At 54.6% G+C, this 17,817-nt stretch overlaps 1 protein-coding gene across 2 annotated transcripts in view; it reads left to right on the forward strand.

Moving 5' to 3' along the window:
* The first annotated feature begins 3,634 nt into the window (after positions 1 to 3,634).
* The window catches only part of ARHGEF40 (Rho guanine nucleotide exchange factor 40), a 19,432-nt gene continuing 5,249 nt past the window's right edge, over positions 3,635 to 17,817 (forward strand). For both annotated transcript variants that reach the window (XM_047075399.1, XM_047075400.1), the window contains exons 1-17: positions 3,635 to 3,920; positions 6,481 to 6,678; positions 7,267 to 8,512; positions 8,650 to 8,817; positions 8,946 to 9,066; positions 9,650 to 9,746; positions 9,857 to 9,937; positions 10,055 to 10,171; positions 11,501 to 11,596; positions 11,678 to 11,793; positions 12,172 to 12,298; positions 13,947 to 14,069; positions 14,172 to 14,315; positions 14,813 to 15,423; positions 15,559 to 15,790; positions 16,131 to 16,217; positions 17,039 to 17,254. In XM_047075399.1, coding sequence (XP_046931355.1) covers positions 3,918 to 3,920; positions 6,481 to 6,678; positions 7,267 to 8,512; positions 8,650 to 8,817; positions 8,946 to 9,066; positions 9,650 to 9,746; positions 9,857 to 9,937; positions 10,055 to 10,171; positions 11,501 to 11,596; positions 11,678 to 11,793; positions 12,172 to 12,298; positions 13,947 to 14,069; positions 14,172 to 14,315; positions 14,813 to 15,423; positions 15,559 to 15,790; positions 16,131 to 16,217; positions 17,039 to 17,254 — 3,783 coding nt within the window. In that variant the 5' untranslated portion in view covers positions 3,635 to 3,917. The remainder of the gene's footprint in view (positions 3,921 to 6,480; positions 6,679 to 7,266; positions 8,513 to 8,649; positions 8,818 to 8,945; positions 9,067 to 9,649; positions 9,747 to 9,856; positions 9,938 to 10,054; positions 10,172 to 11,500; positions 11,597 to 11,677; positions 11,794 to 12,171; positions 12,299 to 13,946; positions 14,070 to 14,171; positions 14,316 to 14,812; positions 15,424 to 15,558; positions 15,791 to 16,130; positions 16,218 to 17,038; positions 17,255 to 17,817) is intronic.

Below are 17,817 nucleotides of genomic sequence, written 5' to 3' on the forward strand. Positions count from 1 at the left end.
AAGAGATTTGAAAATCCAACACTTTAGTAAAATCCCAAAGGATGAGAGCCAGCCCCCTAGAACTGTGAAAAGAAGTCTCCAGGTGGAAGAAAAGAATAAGAAGACCCCAGATTAGGAATAAGCAAGGCATGTTTAAAAAACTGGAAGAAGGCCACTAGGGCTGGAGGGTCACTCAGAGAGATAGGCAGCAAATGATCCATATGCAAATTGGAAGCCATTAGAAGGGGTTGAGGGTATCTGACTGGAGTTTTTAGAAGATGCTCTGGGTGACGGGTTGCAGAGAATGGCTTCTCAGGAAGTAAGAGTACAGAACATCAACCAGTATGGAAACTAATTCACCAGCACAGACAAGATGGTGGTGGTGTGGACTTTGATGACACCTAGCTCAGAGAAAGTAAGTTGTACATTTTTAAAGGAATATTACCAATAAAATAAAGCCAAAACTAAGGGAGAATTAAACAAAAAACATTATTAACATATGTACTGTATACTACACAGATTTCTTATCCTAAAATAACTAAGGCTTGGCTCCAGTTTCCTTGGAAGGCACAGGTAACAAAAACATGTTCTCTCAAGTCTGTCCCTTCTTATCTCTACAATTCCCGTTTGTGGTCCTTCATCACTTCCCCCTTGTCTGGAAGCCCGGGACCAAAGCAGGGCCCTGGTCACTCCCAGTGGACAAAGAGTGGAGCCTATGGTCCCAAGCCTACCTAGAATGCCAATTACATCTCTTGGGGCACAGAAAGTGGGTAATAAGCATTACAGAAACAAATGTTTCTTCCACTTTCTCTCATGTTTCGATAACACTACTTCCCTACAAAAAACATTTTGGAAATTTCTTGGGGATTATTTTAACTATTGCTTATTCTAGAACAGATAGGAAAAAAGGATTTTTATTCTCTGACCCACAGAGATGTGTCTGTCACTTTTAGACGCTCTTTCAGCACTGGCTATTACAAAAATAAACATCTTCTAATATGCTGGTTAGATGATAGAAAAGGTGATGTAGTGTTCAATATGCTTCTTTTCTGGACTCTGACAGTTTAGACGAAACCCTGTAACTTAGTGTTTGAGAGTGAAGACTCTGGAGTCAGACTGCGTGGGCTCAAATCCTGGCTTTTCTACTTATTGTGCACCTTCCAGCAAATTTATTTAACTTCAATAAGCCAGAAGTTCATCTATAAAATGGGAGTTTGGTAAGCTCCAAGGAATTTGAAATTGGTGAAATATGATGAGAACTGTTTGTGAATACAAGAGAAGGCTTCAAAGCCTGGGCTGTTCCAAACTTCCAGTTCCTCCTATATCATCTGTCCCCTTCACATCTCCCCAAAACATACTCATCAACATACATTCTATTGCACACACATGCATGCCACACGCATTCACACTGTAGGTGACAGCCTGCATTCTTGCAGAAAGTGTATTTAACCATTATAAGGAAATTCACTTTACTTACTAAAATAAAATCTTTCTCATTTAGTACAGATTAAAACAACTCCTAGGGGCACCTGGGTGGCTCTGTTGGGTGAGCATCAAACTTCAGCTCAGGTTATGATCTCACAGCTCCTGAGTTCAAGCCCCGTGTTGGGCTCTGTGCTGACAGCTCAGAGCCTGGAGCCTGCTTTGGATTCTGTGTCTCCATCTCTCTCTGCCCCTCCCCTATTCGTGATCTGTCTCTCTCTCTCTCTCTCTTTCTCTCAGAAATAAACACTAAAAAAAAAAAAAAAAAATTCTGGAAAGGAGTAACTGGATCCCAGAACTTGCAACTAAACTCCATCACCCTGCAGGCTCAAAAAATTTCAATGGCTCCCCTTTTTCCATAGAAAAAAATGATCCACCCTTTCTTTTTTTTCCAGGAGTGCATGAACTCCCAGAGCCAGCTCAATTTATGTCCACTTCCTAATTGTGGGAAACTTGGATTCTACCAAATGTTTCCCAGACAACTGCTTGAGTATAAGGAAGGTAAGACCCCGTAAGGGAAAGTTCAGACTCTTTCCCAACACTGGAAATGGGTCCGTTGGATTTGAAACAAGTGAATAAGGTTCATAATATATTCTCTACAAAAGTTTCCTAAGTGTTGGCCTCTGTAACCAGCTACTGGGCAGCATTTATAAAGTGGACACCAGGGGGTAGCAAAATCTCACTCTCCCAGTTCCCCAGCACTAATTACAAGGAAGCCAGAGAGTCTCCTTGACTTCAGGGCCCATAACCCAGTGGTGGAAATGAACTCCAGCTCCCTACCTCTAACTCTGCTGGGAACATTATCACTAAAGTTTGCTTGCCCTCGATTTTTTTTTTTCTTTGACACCATGGAGCAGAGGGACCTTCTTGTCTCCAAGAAGAATCAACAATTTCTCTTCTTTTCCAGACCCAGTGGAGTGGAGAAAGGATGGAGTTTAGCTTTCAGAGGTAGTGAAAGAAGAGCTCATCACCTAGGCGACGCCCTCCTCTCCAGCGGTTCCAACCACTGCCCAGAGGCTCCAGCCTCCTGGCCTCACAGGTGCTGCACCCACTGGCAGGACGTTTTCCAAACGTCAGCCCCCAACCGCAGTGGCACATGCCTTCACGCCCCTCTCTGGGGACTATTTAGCTTTCCGATCTCCTCTCAAACGTCCACCCTTGGGGAGTGCCGCCCCCCACCCCCACCCCCTACAGGGCTTCCCTTTGCGCGCTCGCAGGAGGAACAAAAGCACCTCCCGTCTATGCCTAAGCCTCCCCTGCTCTCCTGGGAAACCCTCGCAGGGGCTTCATTTCACATCCAGACGCAGTGGAGGATGGGTGAGACTAGAACTTTCTTAACTAGACTACCCCTCTTTGTCTGCTGCGCCAGATAACCATCCTCACCGCCTTGAGCCCTAGCGACCTTGGGAGACTTGTATCGCCACCCCCATAAGAAGGAAGGGTCTTTCGAATCATGGGATCTGACTCGGGGAGAGGGGCGGGGTGTCTGATGCCTTCCCTCCGCCAGCCGAAAATGGAGAGACAGGATGCAGAGGGGAAGGGGCAGGGAGGAAAGAATTCAGAAAACGTCTGCCAAAGTGCACACCCCTGCAGGAGGATTTGATCCGAAGACCCTGCTCCCCTTCCGTCATAATGTTCACCCCCACCCCCCACCCCAAGCCTTCCCAGCTCCCTAATTCCGCCTATCCCCCCCGCCTCCGCCCTCCCCTGGCCGCACAGAGGAGCCCATTGTCGGAGCCAGAAGGCTCGAGGCCGAAGGAGATGGGAGGGAAAGAGGGCGGGCAAGCCCCTGGAGGGTGGAAGGAATCCCCTGATTTCCCTGCCCTCAGCTCCACCAGAGTCGGCAGGGGCCTGGGGGTCTTTTCCGAGCTCCAGGTGCTGCCGAAGTCTGGCAACCACGGGGAGTACAGGTTCTCGGGCGAGTTACAGACGGGAGGCGCCGGCCGCCAAAGGACCCCAGTCCTAGGCTAGGTACCCCAGAAAATTCACGCACGCCCCACCCTCTGGAGTGTCCCTTGCGGAAGCTAAACTGATCCCGCAGGGAGCGAGGCGGCGGCGGCAAAAGAGGGGCATCCTCGGCAAGGCGGGCGTCCGAGGGCCAGGGTCGGGGCTGCCCACTGGAGGGCGGGGCGGAGGAGGAAGCGCGTTGCGGGAGAGGGAGGCAGATCTGCTGGGGCGTCGGGGAAGCCGCGGAGAAGCTCCGCGCGGGAGAAGGAGTCCCGGCAGGGGGTCCGGCGCGGAGGCGGAGGCGGGCACTGAAAGGCGGGGCGGGGAGGGGCGGCCGTCTCGGCCCTCCCTGGCGGGGCCCCGCGGCCTGGGAGCCCGGGCGGGCCGATCCGCCACCGCGGCCGGAGCTGTCCCCCAGCCAGACCCGGCGAGACGCGAGCGGCGGGAGGGAGGCGGCGGCGCGCCCGGCCCCGCCCGCCCGAGCGTCGGACGCGGCCCCGCGCCGAGCCATGGTGAGTCCGGCGTCGCAGCCCCGGTGTCCCCCTCTGCCTTAGCGCAGCCCGCTCGGGGCCGCCAGCCCCCAGCCCAGTGCCTCCAGCGCCTGCCTTGGTCTGTCGAGCGCTTCTGGGACTCTCCTCCCGCCCATCCCCCCCCCCCCTTCTTTTCTTTGGTCTGTCTGCCCCACTGTCTGGCTCTGTCCCCACCGGGTATTGCTCTCACTCTTTCTTCCCTTCTTCTCCGCCCCCTCCCCCATCCTCCCTTTGGTCGCTCCCCCAGTCCACACGCCTCCCCCCGCCCTCCTCTGTCCCGACCTGTGCCTTCCTTTGCAGGATCTTCCCTCCCCCTCCGGGTCCCAGCTCCTTACCCGCGGGAGACCCCTGCGGGTTGGTGCTGCAGTGGCCCTGGAAGGGGCCCGGCCTCGGGTCATGAGAACTGACCTGCCTGGAACCACCATTTTCCATCCCAGTCCCCAGCCCGGTGAGCTGGGCCCACCCATCCGGCCCTGGGGGACCGGCCACAGCTGTGGCTGGGCTGGGGCCAGGGACGTGGCCAAAGAGGGAAATTCCCGTGGAGAAAGACGGGTTGCTTCAAGATAGTGGACAGAGTGGGGAGGGGGCGTGACGCTGCCAGAGCAGACAAGAGATGGGGGGGGGGTCTGGGGAGAGTGCCCCAGGGCTCTCGCTGCAGGGAACAGAAGCACTGTCTTAGAGTCCTCAGCTGCAGAGGGGAGGGAGCACTAGCGGGAGCTCCCCGCAGGAGGTAGGAGACTCTGGCAGCAGCAACTTAGGACACAGGAAGCAGGGTGGCACTATTAAGGGGGAGCCCCTACCAACAGGAGTGGACACTATTCTGGGAACTTTCACCCCAGAAGTTCTCTCTGAAGAATCATTCCAAGTAGTGAGCACTGCCAGAGAGAGCGCCCACTCCACTGTAGGGGGGTGGGAGGTACAAGGCTAAAGGGGCGCTCACTGCAAGAGTGGAGGAGGGGGGAGGCCCTGCCAGGGGGCGCTCACTGCAAGGAGGTGGGGGGAGGAGCACTACCGGGGCTGCTTCTCTACAGAAGGAAGGGCACCCCCTGGCAGGGAGGCTGGAGCAAGAAAAAAGAGGAACTGGGCCAGGGAGAGCTGACTCAGTCTCTCTGGTCTCCTTTTTGGTCCTGGCCGACTGGAGGCCCGGTCTCTGTGCTCCTGCCCGCCGCCTCCCACCCCAGACCCCTCCTCCCCTCCTGCCGCTGCAGTTTCCTGTGGCTGAGACTCTCGCTCAGCCATGAGCTCACCGCCCCTAATGGGTTGCAGCTGCCTCGCTGCTCCAGCTCTAGCTACCCCCTCCTGGCCTCCTATCGGACAGCCCACTTTGCCTCACCCCGCCACTCTCCGCTCTCCCACCCTCCCACCTCCCCCCCCCCCCCCTCTTTGCGCTAGCCGCTAGCCGGGTCCCCGGAACACTGGGGGGTCTGTCTGCTCGCCCACACACCTTGGGGCTGGGTCTCCGCGCTGACGCACTGAATGTCCGACTCCGGAGTGGCTGCCCTGGCTTCTCAGAGGGTCAGGACAGATGGGCAACTGGTAAAATAGGCAGTTTTGTCTGCAGGGCAAAGACAAGACTGGGGGAGGGTGGTCATAAAGAACTAGATGAACACGGCAGTGAGCATCCCCTTGCCCACTTAGAGCAAACAAATCTGATACAAAGAACTTCAAAGCCATCTTGAAAGAGAAATTAGTCTGGAAGGAATATAGCCTGAGGAGTGGTTGTTTAGGGTACACATTGGAGAAAGATACCCATTGATTCACCTAGGGAGGCAAATTTAGAGAAAGCAGGGCTGAGACTTTTGAGACAGTGGCTACAGGTGGAGTTGGTGGAGAGGTCCTACTGGAATCAGAAAATACATAACATCGAAGCCTCCTCCCTTCCCCACATGTCTCTTTTGTGACTATTTCCTCTTTCAGCTGTACCCACCCCGTTCTTTGTAACCCAATCCCACATGTGGGGAAGTGGGTGATACCTTTAGAGCCACTCTGAGAGGGAAGAGGTTGCTAGAAAGACGCCACAGACAGCCCTTTAGTCCTCCTTCTTCCCACCCAATGACCATCTCTAGGAGATGATTGTTCATGGATGGTGGCACCTCCACTTGAGATGGAGCTCCCCAGATGGTAGACCCTGTGAGGAGGGGCTTATAGGATGGCTGTGTGAAAGCCCTCCACCCTTCAGAACTCTCTCAGCCATCACTGAATCTTCTGGTGGCCCAGAGGCCTGCCTCTCCCTGAGGAGTCCCTATGCAATCATCCCAACTCAAGAACCAGGAATGGCCCTGAGATCAGAGACATTCACCAAAAATTCTCCCTGGCCCTCCAAAGCCAACGTCTCAGAGCTCCAGTGTGGAATACACCACTAGTCCTGTGCACTCTGACTGATCCAGTCCCACCGGGGCCATCCCAGGCTCATTCAGCCACCATTTCCTGAGTGTCCTCTCTGAGCACATAATGTGTATGAGGTGGCCCCTGGGAGTCACTCCCAGCCCCATACCAGGAGCCATGCTCTCCAGGGATCTGCAGCCCGTCTTATCTCTCCCAGGAGCCCGAGCCAGTGGAAGACTGTGTGCAGAGCACGCTGGCCGCCCTGTACCCGCCCTTCGAGGCAACGGCCCCCACATTGTTGGGCCAGGTGTTCCAGGTGGTGGAGAGGACTTATCGGGAGGACGCGCTGAGGTACACGCTGGACTTCCTGGTGCCCGCCAAGCACCTGCTTGCCAAGGTCCAGCAGGAAGCCTGTGTGAGTGGCCCCTAAGACCCACTGTCTCGCCTCAGAGACTAGCCAGACTAATTTCCATCTACGCCAGCTCCCAACACTGATGGCCCCCAGAGGCACAGGCCACTCAGATACTAACGCACACAGACACTCATCTTCCCCAAATATTGACCCCTAAAAAAAATATCAACTCCCACAGTCCCATCAGACCCAATTCCAGACATTTCCCCCCTCATATGGATTTCTCAAGATACTAACTCCCCCAAACAGGACTCAACAGAGATCCTTCACTTCTGCCGATATAAAGACTCCTAAGACTCCTAAGAGTCTCTGATCCCTCCAAGACAATGGCATCTGCTGACCATACCATATGTAATGACTCAGTTGTTACCCTCCCACGCATGGAACTCGTTTGCTAGAGAAGCTTCCTACTAGCAGAAAACTGAACAGCCCCAATCCTTTCCTCTGCTACATGACCATCCCTCCAGCTCCCCTGGGATTGTGACCTATCAGGCCAAAGGCCAGCCCTGCCTAGGGTGGTCCCATTCTAACTGCCTTCTCCTGCTGGCTTCATCAGCGGGGGCCTGAGCGCAGTCCCACCTCTCTCCCCAGGCCCAGTACAGCGGTTTCCTCTTCTTCCATGAGGGCTGGCCCCTCTGCCTGCACGAGCAGGTGGTGGTGCAGCTTGCAGCCTTGCCCTGGCAGCTGCTACGTCCAGGAGACTTCTACCTGCAAGTGGTGCCCTCAGCAGCCCAAGCACCCCGCCTGGCACTCAAGTGCCTGGCCCCAGGGGGCGGGCGGGTACAGGAGTTGCCTGTGCCCAATGAGGCCTGTGCCTACCTATTCACACCTGAGTGGCTACAAGGCATCAATAAGGACCGGCCAACAGGTCGCCTCAGTACTTGCCTACTATCTGCGCCCTCTGGCATTCAGCGGCTGCCCTGGGCAGAGCTCATCTGCCCACGATTTGTGCACAAAGGAGGCCTCATGGTTGGACATCGGCCAAGCACACTGCCCCCCGAGCTGCCCTCTGGACCCCCAGGGCTCCCCAGCCCTCCACTCCCTGAGGAGGCCCTGGGCACCCGGAGTCCTGGGGATGGGCACAATGCCCCCGCTGAAGGACCCGAGGGCGAGTACGTGGAGCTGCTGGAAGTGACACTGCCTGCGAGGGGGAGCCCCACAGATGCTGAGGGCTCCTCGGGCCTCTCCAGGACCCGGACGGTACCCACCCGAAAGGGTGCTGGAGGAAAGGGCCGGCACAGGAGACACCGGGCCTGGATGCACCAGAAGGGTCTGGGGGCCCGGGACCAGGATGGGGCACGCCCACCTGGTGAAGGAAGCAGCACTGGAGCCTCCCCCGGGTCTCCCCCTGGAGCTGAGGCTCTCCCAGAAGCGACAGCCCTAGAGGTATCTGAGTCTCCAGCAGAGACATTGGGGGAATCCTCTGAATCTTGCCCCCTGAGGCCAGGGGAGGTTGGGGGAGGAGCAGGCCAGGGGGCTGAAGGACCACCCGGCACCCCTCGGAGAACAGGCAAAGGAAACAGGAGAAAGAAACGTGCTGCAGGCAGAGGGGCTCTTAGCCGAGGAGGGGACAGTGCTCCACTGAGCCCTGGGGACAAGGAAGAGTCCAGCCACCAGGAAGTCCATGTCAGTCTGCCCCCGCCAAATGAGCAGGAGCTTCCAGGATGCAGCCCGGTTGAGGAGGAGCACAAAGGCTCAGAGAAGCCAGAGTCTGAGCTGAAAGAGGAGCTCGGACCAGCAGACAAAAAAGAGTCTCGGCCCCCAGAAGCCTGTGGACCTATAGAAGAGACGGCCAGAAAGAAGGAGCAGGAGGGCCCCAGCCTAATATGCATGGCAGGTGAGATGGCACCAGAGCCGGTAAGGCAAGGGTCAGCATAGGTTGGGCCAAGGGAGGGGGCTAGAGGAGGAGCTGGGAACCTGACAGCCAGAACCCTCCCCACCTCGGGCCCAACAGCTCTGCCTGTGTCTGTGCAGGACCCACAGGTCCAGAAGGGCTTCCATCAGACCCACCAACACCACCCTTGGAGGCTGTGCAGGAAATGAAAGGGGACAGTGTCCCAGAAGAGGCCTCTCCAGTCTCCATCTCTGATGACCCGGATGTAGCTTGGGACTTGATGGCATCTGGATTCCTTGTCCTGACTGGTCAGTGGGCATCAGTGTTAGGAGGGAAAGAGAAGCAACCAGGGTGGGCTGTCGAGGGAGGCAGGGTGGATGGGAGGCAGCCAAGGCCTGCCCCCAGCCAGGACAGCCTGTCCATTTTGTGTCCTCAGGAGGGATGGACCAGAGTGGGCGAGCTCTGCTGACCATTACCCCACCATGCCCTCCTGAAGAACCCCCACCCTCTCGAGACATGCTGAGCACTACTCTTCATTACCTCCACTCATTGCTCAGGTAACCAAGGCCCAGCAGTGGCACCCTGGACATTAACCTCCCGGTCATGAGGACCCTGGCCCCCTTCTCAGAACACTGACTTCTTGACGTCTAGGATACCTAGTTCCTCACCCCTCACATTTTTAAGTCATTGACTGCTGACCTTGCTGACCTCTAACCTCCAGGATATCTTCATCAGTCCTCAAAGTCAACATTGCTGACTTTCAATACCCTAAGGCACTACCTAGATTATCGGGGTATTGATTTACTCACTCAACAACTATTTACTAAGCCCCAAGAACCTAGTAGGCATCATGCTATGGACTGAAATTGAATTCACACCCTTCCAGAGCATTGAAGTCCTAATTTTTCAGACCATGATCCTATGATTTAGTAGCCATGTGAATACAGACTCCTGAATGCTAGATCAGTGCCTCTTGGACACAAACTCACACTTTGGCCTTTTGCCCATTGCTTCCCAAAAGTACCAGGAACTAACTTCTCCTGAGAACTAGTAACAGTAAAGCCAGACCCCGGGCCACTATCCCCTCAGTACACACACAGGTGCATACACACTGCCTCCTTGGCTCTTCTGCCCCCACAGGCCTGATCTCCAGATACTGGGGCTGTCCATCCTGCTGGACCTTCGAAAGGCACCCCCACTGCCTCCAGCACTCATTCCTGTTCTAAGTCAACTTCAGGTAACCAACCACCCTTGACACAGGTATTTCTCCTGACCATAACCCTTCCCCGGTGGCCTGGAATGGCACCCAGGTGCCCACAGTTTAGGGCTATTCTTCTTTGCCCTTAGGACTCAGGAGACCCTCCTCTCATTCAGCGTCTGCTGCTTCTCACTCATGATGACCCTCTGACTGAATTCTATGGACTTCAGGTTTGAGCTCCTCACTCCCAGCTAGTCCCCCTTAATAGTGGAGAGAGAAGAGCCCCAGGCTGGTCCCTGAACCCCTGGGTGGCCAGGCCAGAATCCCCTGCCTTCACATGTCTACAGGGCGCTGAGTTGCTGTCAGAAAGTGATCTGAAAAGAGTGGCCAAGCCAGAGGAGCTGCCGTGGGACTTGGGAGGTCACAGGGAACCCTCGCCCAGCTACTGGGTAGAGACACACCAGGTAAGCTTCACCACCCCTACCCAGGACACTGGGAGCCAGGAATGACCCAGCTCAGAAAATTCTGGGAGAGAGAGGGCAGATCTGAGACATGACCATGGGGTTGAGAAAAAGTGATTTCCTTTCCATTCAATTCAGTAAGGTTGTTTTTTTTAATGTTTGTTTATTTTTGAGAGAGAGAGAGTATGTGAGCACAGAGGGGCAGAAAGAGAGGGGGAGACAGAGGATCCCAAGCAGGCTCTGTGCTGTCTGCACAGAGCCCGATTCACAGACTGTGAGATCATGACCTGAGCTGAAATCAAGAGTCGGACACTTACCAACTGAGCTACCCAGAGGCCCCTCAATTCAATAAGTATTTATGGCTCACAACCCATGATCAAAGTATTAAGCATGTACCATGGGCTACCGGGGACATGAGAGGAGTATGTTAAATGTTCTTTTTTTTTTTTTTAATGTTTATTTATTTTTGAGAGGGAGAAGGGCAGAGAGAGAGGGAAACACAGAATCTGAAGCAGGCTCCAGGCTCTGAGCTGTCGGCATAGAGCCTGATGCGGGGCTCGAACCCCTGAACCATGAGATCGTGACCTGAGCTGAAGTCGGATGTTTAACCGAATGAGCCAGTCAGACACCCCTGTTAAACAGGTTCTTAATGTGATATCAAGCAGCATATGATTTTTGGTGGGACATAAGTAAGAAGCTATTGGAGAAGAGTGTAAGGTAGTTTTACTGGGGTTCTGGAACGAGCTGACAGTCATGAAGTCTGGTTCTAGTTCCATGTGACCTAGGACAAATTACTGTACCCCACTTCCAGAGATGGTACCCTTTCTGCACTTATTCCCTGCACCAACATCCAGGCCTCAGGGTCTTCAACCAAAAAATAGAGCAATTGTGATATAATCTCTGATTCTGTGAATCTAAGTGCTGTGAATATTCAAGAAAAGACAGGTGAACATGATCTGAGCTAAGTATGAAAGAGGGTTTGTAACATGGTCTCTAAACTATGCATCAAAGGGGATGTCAGTCTGAACAGGCAGAGAGGAGCGTTTTATAGGGTGAACACCTAGCGCACAGAGGAAAAGGAGACTTACATTTACTACGCTGTATGCTGTACCAGTCCCATGCTAAGTGCTTACTTGGCATCATCTCTTTAAACCTCGCAAAATCCTGTGTGTCTTGTCCTCGCTTTACAGTTGAGGAAACTGAGGTTCAGGGAGGTTTCTGGACCTGCTTAATGTCATACAGTTAGTAAACAACAAAGTCAGAAACTAACTGAGCATTGTCTCCATAAGAGTCTCTGGGACTGCCCCACCTCCATCCCTGTGTGTGTTTCAGGAAGTGGCAAGGCTGTGCCTCCTGTGTCAAGGTGTGCTGTGCTCTGTGCGGCAAGCCATTGAGGAGCTGGAGGGAGCCGCAGAGCCAGAAGGAGAGGTAGGAAACGAGATGGGACAAAAGGGTTGGGATGGGGGCTCTCTAGTGGAATGCCAACATTCAACTGCTCCTTGCCCCCAGGAGGCTGTAGGAATGCTTGAGCCCCTACAGAAGGTGCTGGCAGATCCCCGACTGACGGAGCTGCAGAGGGATGGGGGAGCCATCCTGATGAGGCTGCGCTCCACCCATAGCAGCAAGTATGAGGGGGGGTGGGAGGGGGCGGGCGGGTGGACATGGGGGTGTGGAGACACAGCAGAGAGCTGTCAATAAACCTTAGCTGCCAGATAATTCTTACTGAGCAGGTATCGGACAGGAGAGTATGCATTTCCACTTATTATAATTTTCACATAACATCCCTAGGTGCTAGTTATGATTACAGACGGATTTGGAGGATGACAAATGTTAAATGCCTTGGCCAAGATTAGTCAGTAATTCAGTCAGGATTCAAATCCAGGCCTGTACTCTGACCCACGATGCTGTGCTACATCTCATACTAAGATGCAAGGATGGAATGGGGTGGGGGCAGGGAAGGGTTGATAAGGGCAATAGTTCATTCTGCCCCTCTCTTTCCCCAGGCTGGAGGGCCCTGGCCCCGCTACACTGTACCAGGAGGTGGATGAAGCCATTCACCAGCTCGTGCGCCTCTCCAACCTGCATGTACAAGAGCAGGAGCGGAGGCAGCGTCTACACCGACTCCAGCAGGTGGGCCTGGACCCCCAGACCTCTCTTACTTGGCCCGGGAGCCTGGCCTCCAGCACTCCCTTTTCTGCTGACATTTATGGTTGATAGTGTTCTCCTAACCTCCTTCTTCTCACCCCACCCTGGAGGATGGTCTGGTCAGTGTGAGATTCAACAAGGGAGAGATAGCATCTAAGGACCAGCAAAGAAGAGAAGCCAGATCTCCCCTGCCCCACTGTCGATCTTTGATCAAGAATCCTTAGAGACTGTGAGATGCTTGGGTGCCCTAGGGGATTCTGGGAAGAGCTGATTGACTCTAGCGTGCCTATTAGCTTAAAATAATAAATGTCTCTTGGTACCAGCTCTTTAACTACACTTCTACCCAAGCTCCCTCAACTCTTTATACAATGTCTTCCCCAAACCTGAGGCTGGTAAGGTCCCAGCTTCCTCCACCTTGGAAGGAGAGGGCAATGGAAGATGCTAAGGCCTCTTATGTGGGGAAGATTCAGGGATAAGGCTGGCTTTTCTGAACCTTCATTATTCTCCTGGGGTTAAGAGCCCCACAGGGATCATTCTAACATGTAGGGTATGGGGGTGGTTTGCAATCTGATTGTTCCCTCAGAGCCCCAGGCATGGTGAGTGAACACCTCATGGACCTGCATGTGGGCATCAGGGGAAGAGTCATCGCAGGGTCAATGTCAAAGTGGGGGACAGGGCTTTCTGTTTTCTGGGGTTGCCACATAGTGCCTTCCTCCATCCCAGTATCCAAAGGGTTGTATCTCTTACTGTTTGTTTGTTTGCTTGCTTGTTAGCTGTTTTCCCCATTTCAAAACCATTAGCACGCAGGATTTGGAGTCTAAAGTTCCCAGCTTGAGTTCTAGCTCTGTTAGGAATGAGATGTTGCACAGATCTTGAAGTGTCTCTGAGTTCTCAAGTCTGCATCTTTAGAATGGGGATGATAATGACACTGACCTCTCAAGGATGTTGGGATGACCAAATGAATTCAGCAAAGGACAGAGAAGTGTTTATGGTTGGGCTCTAATTATTAGGAACATTCTCAGACTTCTCCTCAGGCTGTCCTATGCCAGCTTCCAGCCTTTCTTCAGAAGAAAATATTACCATCCCTTTTTGGTTAAATATTCTAGAACTAATATGAGAGTCCCTAGATCGCCATAATAGGCAACTAGAGGTGGACACACGCACCCACATTCACACACACACACACACACACACACACACACGTGCGTGCACTGTCTTGTCTCTCCAAGCCAGGCCCCTGGGACCCCTGCCCACTTGTCGTTGGACTCAGTGAATGTGAAATTTCTCCCAGCCCCCTCCGTTATCCAGAGGATCCTCATCCACCTCAGGCCCACACCAGCTTTATCTATGTCACCTGCAGACAGAGCCCTGGAGCCCTCATCCTCCTCCCTCAGTGCTCCCTGCCAGCCCAGCTTCCCCTTCTTCTTGTGCTTTACAAATGATCTCTCACTAGACCTTTGTGGGAACTACTACCAACCAATGTTACCGTTCCCACACTACAGCTGATATGAAATGGTTTACCCAAGGGTCCATGGATTAGGGTGGTGGGGTTGGAGCTGGATCTCAGCTCTCCTTCCCACCACATGGCCTCCTTCTCCCTCACGGCCCTGCTGTGCCCCCTTGTCTGTCTCAGGTGCTACAGTGGCTCTCAGGCCCTGGGGAGGAGCAGCTAGCAAGCTTTGCTGTGCCTGGGGACTCCCTGTCTGCCCTGCAAGAGACAGAGCTACAGTTCCGGGCTTTCAGTACTGAGGTTCAGGTGAGAAGGGGGAGAGGGGCAGGTGAGGAGAAGCACGTGGGGAAGGAGGGGCAGACTGACTAGGCCTGAGGATGGGGTCTGAGTTCAGCCTTCCTTCTTCAGGAGCGCCTGGCCCAGGCCCGGGAGGCCTTGGCCCTGGAGGAGGACACCACCTCCCAGAAGGTTCTGGATGTCTTTGAACAGCGGCTGGAGCAGGTTGAGAGTGGCCTCCATCGGGCCCTGCGGCTACAGCGCTTCTTCCAGCAGGTGTGTGCAGATCCTCTTCTGGGCCCACCATTGCCTGCCTTCTGCATGGAGAAGCTGATCAGGTAGTAGCTAAAAGCAGGGACTCAGGAGACCATCTCCTTTGATTCTTGGCTCTGCCACTTACTTGCTGAGTGACCTGGGACAAGTTTCTAAACTTGAGCATGCCTCCATAGGCACCCACCTCACAGGGCTGCTGTGAGGATGACATAGGTAATATATAAAAGCACTTAGTACAGAGCCTGCCACTGATAAACACGGGGTAAGTATTGGCTCTTCTCACATCCAGGCCCCTCTGTCTCTGTACCAGCTCAGAGTGACACGGTTAGGCAGTGGTGCTGGGATAGTGAAGGAAGTGCTCTCAGAGGACTAATAGGGCGACGGGCACTGGGAAGCCAGCGGCAAAAGAGGACAGGAGCTGTCATTGGGCAGCATGTGTGAGTGGCACAGAACCTCATTCTTTCTCTCCCCATTCCCGACCACCCGCTTTGGCCTGGCAGGCACATGAATGGGTGAATGAAGGTTCTGCTCGGCTGGCAGGAGCGGGACCGGGTCGGGAGGCAGTGCTGGCAGCCCTGGCCCTGCGGCGGGCCCCAGAGCCGAGTGCCGGCACCTTCCAGGAGATGCGGGCCCTGGCCTTGGACCTGGGCAGCCCTGCAGCCCTGCGAGAATGGGGCCGCTGCCGGGCCCGCTGCCAAGAGCTGGAGAGGAGGATTCAGCAACACCTGGGAGAGGAGGCGAGTCCACAGGGCCACCGGCGACGACGGGCAGACAGCACCAGCAGCGGAGGGGCCTCCCGGGGCCCCCACAGCCCCTCGCCCAGCCTTAGCTCCCTGCTGCTCCCCAGCAGCCCTGGGCCACGTGCAGCCCCATCCCATTGCTCCCTGGCGCCCTGTGGGGAGGACTGTGAAGAGGAGGGCCCTGATTTGGCTCCAGAGGCAGAGGGCAGGCCTCCAAGGACTGTGCTGATCCGAGGCCTGGAAGTCACCAGTACTGAGGTGGTCGACAGGACATGCTCACCCCGGGAACATGTGCTGCTGGGCCGAGCTGGAGGTCCAGACGGGCCCTGGGGAGTAGGCACCCCCCGGATGGAGCGCAAGCGAAGCATCAGGTGAGAGCCCAGGCCAATCAGTGCCCAAGAGGCAGGCCCAACGGCCCAGCAGGAAAAGACTACGAAGTTGTTGGAGGTGGTGACTCCCTCCCGTGCCCCCACCTCCTCTGACACTACTTCCTGTTGCTCCTGCAGCGCCCAGCAGCGTCTGGTGTCTGAGCTGATTGCCTGTGAGCAAGAGTACGTGGCCACCTTGAGTGAGCCAGTGCCACCTGGGCCTGAGCTGACTCCTGAACTGAGGGGCGCCTGGGCTGCCGCCCTGAGTACGCGGGAGAGGCTTCGCAGCTTCCACCGGACACATTTCCTACGGGAGCTTCAGGGCTGCGCCACCCACCCCCTGCGCATTGGGGCCTGCTTTCTTCGCCACGTGAGTGACCCCTCAAACTTCTTCCAGGTCCTCTCCCTTCTCATGCTTCAGCCCCATCCACTTGTCCCTCCTTCTCAGTATCCATTCCCCGCCACCTCCCAAAGTATGTGGTCCGAGACTCTGGGGCCCAGTCCTGTTCTCTGGGCCCCTCTGGATCTCCTTAGCCTGTGTCCCTGTCCTCGAGTGCAGCCTGGCCTTCACTCACTGCATGGAAGCCGGTCGTTTCCTAGGCAGACTCAGTGGCCCGTCTCTCCTCTGCGTTGTAGTGAGGATGGGGAGGAGGAAAAGGAGAGGCTTGTCTCTCACCAGATAATGGCTTGTCTTTTCCCTTCTGGCACAGGGGGACCAGTTCAGCCTTTATGCCCAGTATGTGAAGCACCGACACAAACTGGAGAATGGTTTGGCTGCACTTGGCCCCCCAACCAAGGTAACCTTTGCTCCAACCCTCATGAGAAGGAGAGGGGTCAGGAGTACCCAAAACATGCCACCCTCAAAGTCTCTCAGGGAAAGAAAGCTTTCCTGGATGTGCCCAGGAACATCACCTACTAATAAGCTCCCAGAATTGCTGAGGGTGGGACAAACACCGGCCTGGGAGCCAAGTGAGCATGCATTTTTATCCTGAGGGACTTTGGGCAAGACTCTTGATTTCCTCTGGGTCTCTGTTTCTGCATCTGGTCAATGGGTGCAATATACACTCTGTCTAACTCACAGAGTGCTCTGAGGATCAAAAGACTTTACATCAAAAGATACGAAAGTGATGTTAAAGTTAAAAGCCAGAGGGGCGCCTGGGTGGCACAGTCGGTTAAGCGTCCGACTTCAGCCAGGTCATGATCTCGTGGTCCGTGAGTTTGAGCCCCGCGTCAGGCTCTGGGCTGATGGCTTGGAGCCTGGAGCCTGTTTCCGATTCTGTGTCTCCCTCTCTCTCTGCCCCTCCCCCGTTCATGCTCTGTCTCTCTCTGTCCCAAAAATAAATAAAAAACGCTGAAAAAAAAAAATTTAAAAGCCAGAGACTGTAAGGGATAATTTGTGTTCCTCTTTCATTCTCCTTCAAGATAGAGGATGATTGACTCTCCTGCAGGCCCCCTACCTGCTTTCTTCCTGGGGAAAGTTTTCATCTTACCTTTGGCTGTATCTGGGCTTCATCTACCCCTGAAAGCCTGGACTACCATCCACCTTCCCTACAGAACTCAGCCCCCACCAGCTCCAGCCCCCACCCTCCTCATCCCTGTCTGTCTCCTCCCCAACTAGGGCTCCACAGAGAGTGGCCCTTACCTGCCCCGCGCCCTGCAGCAGCCCCTGGAGCAGCTTGCTCGGTATGGGCGGCTCCTGGAGGAGCTCCTAAGGGAAGCTGGGCCTGAACTGAGTTCTGAGCGCCAGGCTCTTGGGGCTGCCGTGCAGCTGCTTCGGGAACAGGAGACCCGTGGCAGAGACTTGCTGGCCGTGGAGGCAGTGCGTGGCTGCGAGGTAAGGCCGTGGCTTATCACTCCAGTTCAAACGGTCTAGCCTTGTGGCCTTAGATGCAGTGTGGCTGGTGACAAGAGAACTAGACTCAAGGTCAGAGGGCCCAGGCTCTAATTCCTAATCAGCTAGATGGCCTTGGTCAAGTCACTGAAATTCACTGGGCCTCAGTGTCCTCATCTATAAATAAAGAAGCTATGTCCTGCCTGACATCCCATGTGCTTTCCTGTTCCATTCCCAATTCTTCTCTTTCCTTATCTACTCTGTTCTTCCTCAACACCCAACACATACCTTATTCTCCCCTACCTAGTTTCTTTCTAGCCCAGAAGTTCCAGAATAGGTAGGGAACCTGCCTCCTCTAGGATAGACCTCTTTCCCCTTCAATTCTTTGCTGATTCTCTTCCTGGGTCAGAATGGTGCTTTATCCCTAACGTTCAAAGATTTCCCCACTATAACCCTGTAACCACACTATGGGAGGGGGAGGCTATAACCCTACTATACAGCGTACCTTCTGTCTTGAAAGGCAGGGCTATGTTACTAGGTCAGGTGCACTGTGCATGGTGACCATG

This window comes from Lynx rufus, unplaced genomic scaffold (assembly GCF_022079265.1).
Source record: "Lynx rufus isolate CCGP_SWC_20201006 ecotype Redwood Valley unplaced genomic scaffold, mLynRuf1.p SCAF_13, whole genome shotgun sequence".
Taxonomy (NCBI): Eukaryota; Metazoa; Chordata; class Mammalia; order Carnivora; family Felidae; genus Lynx; species Lynx rufus.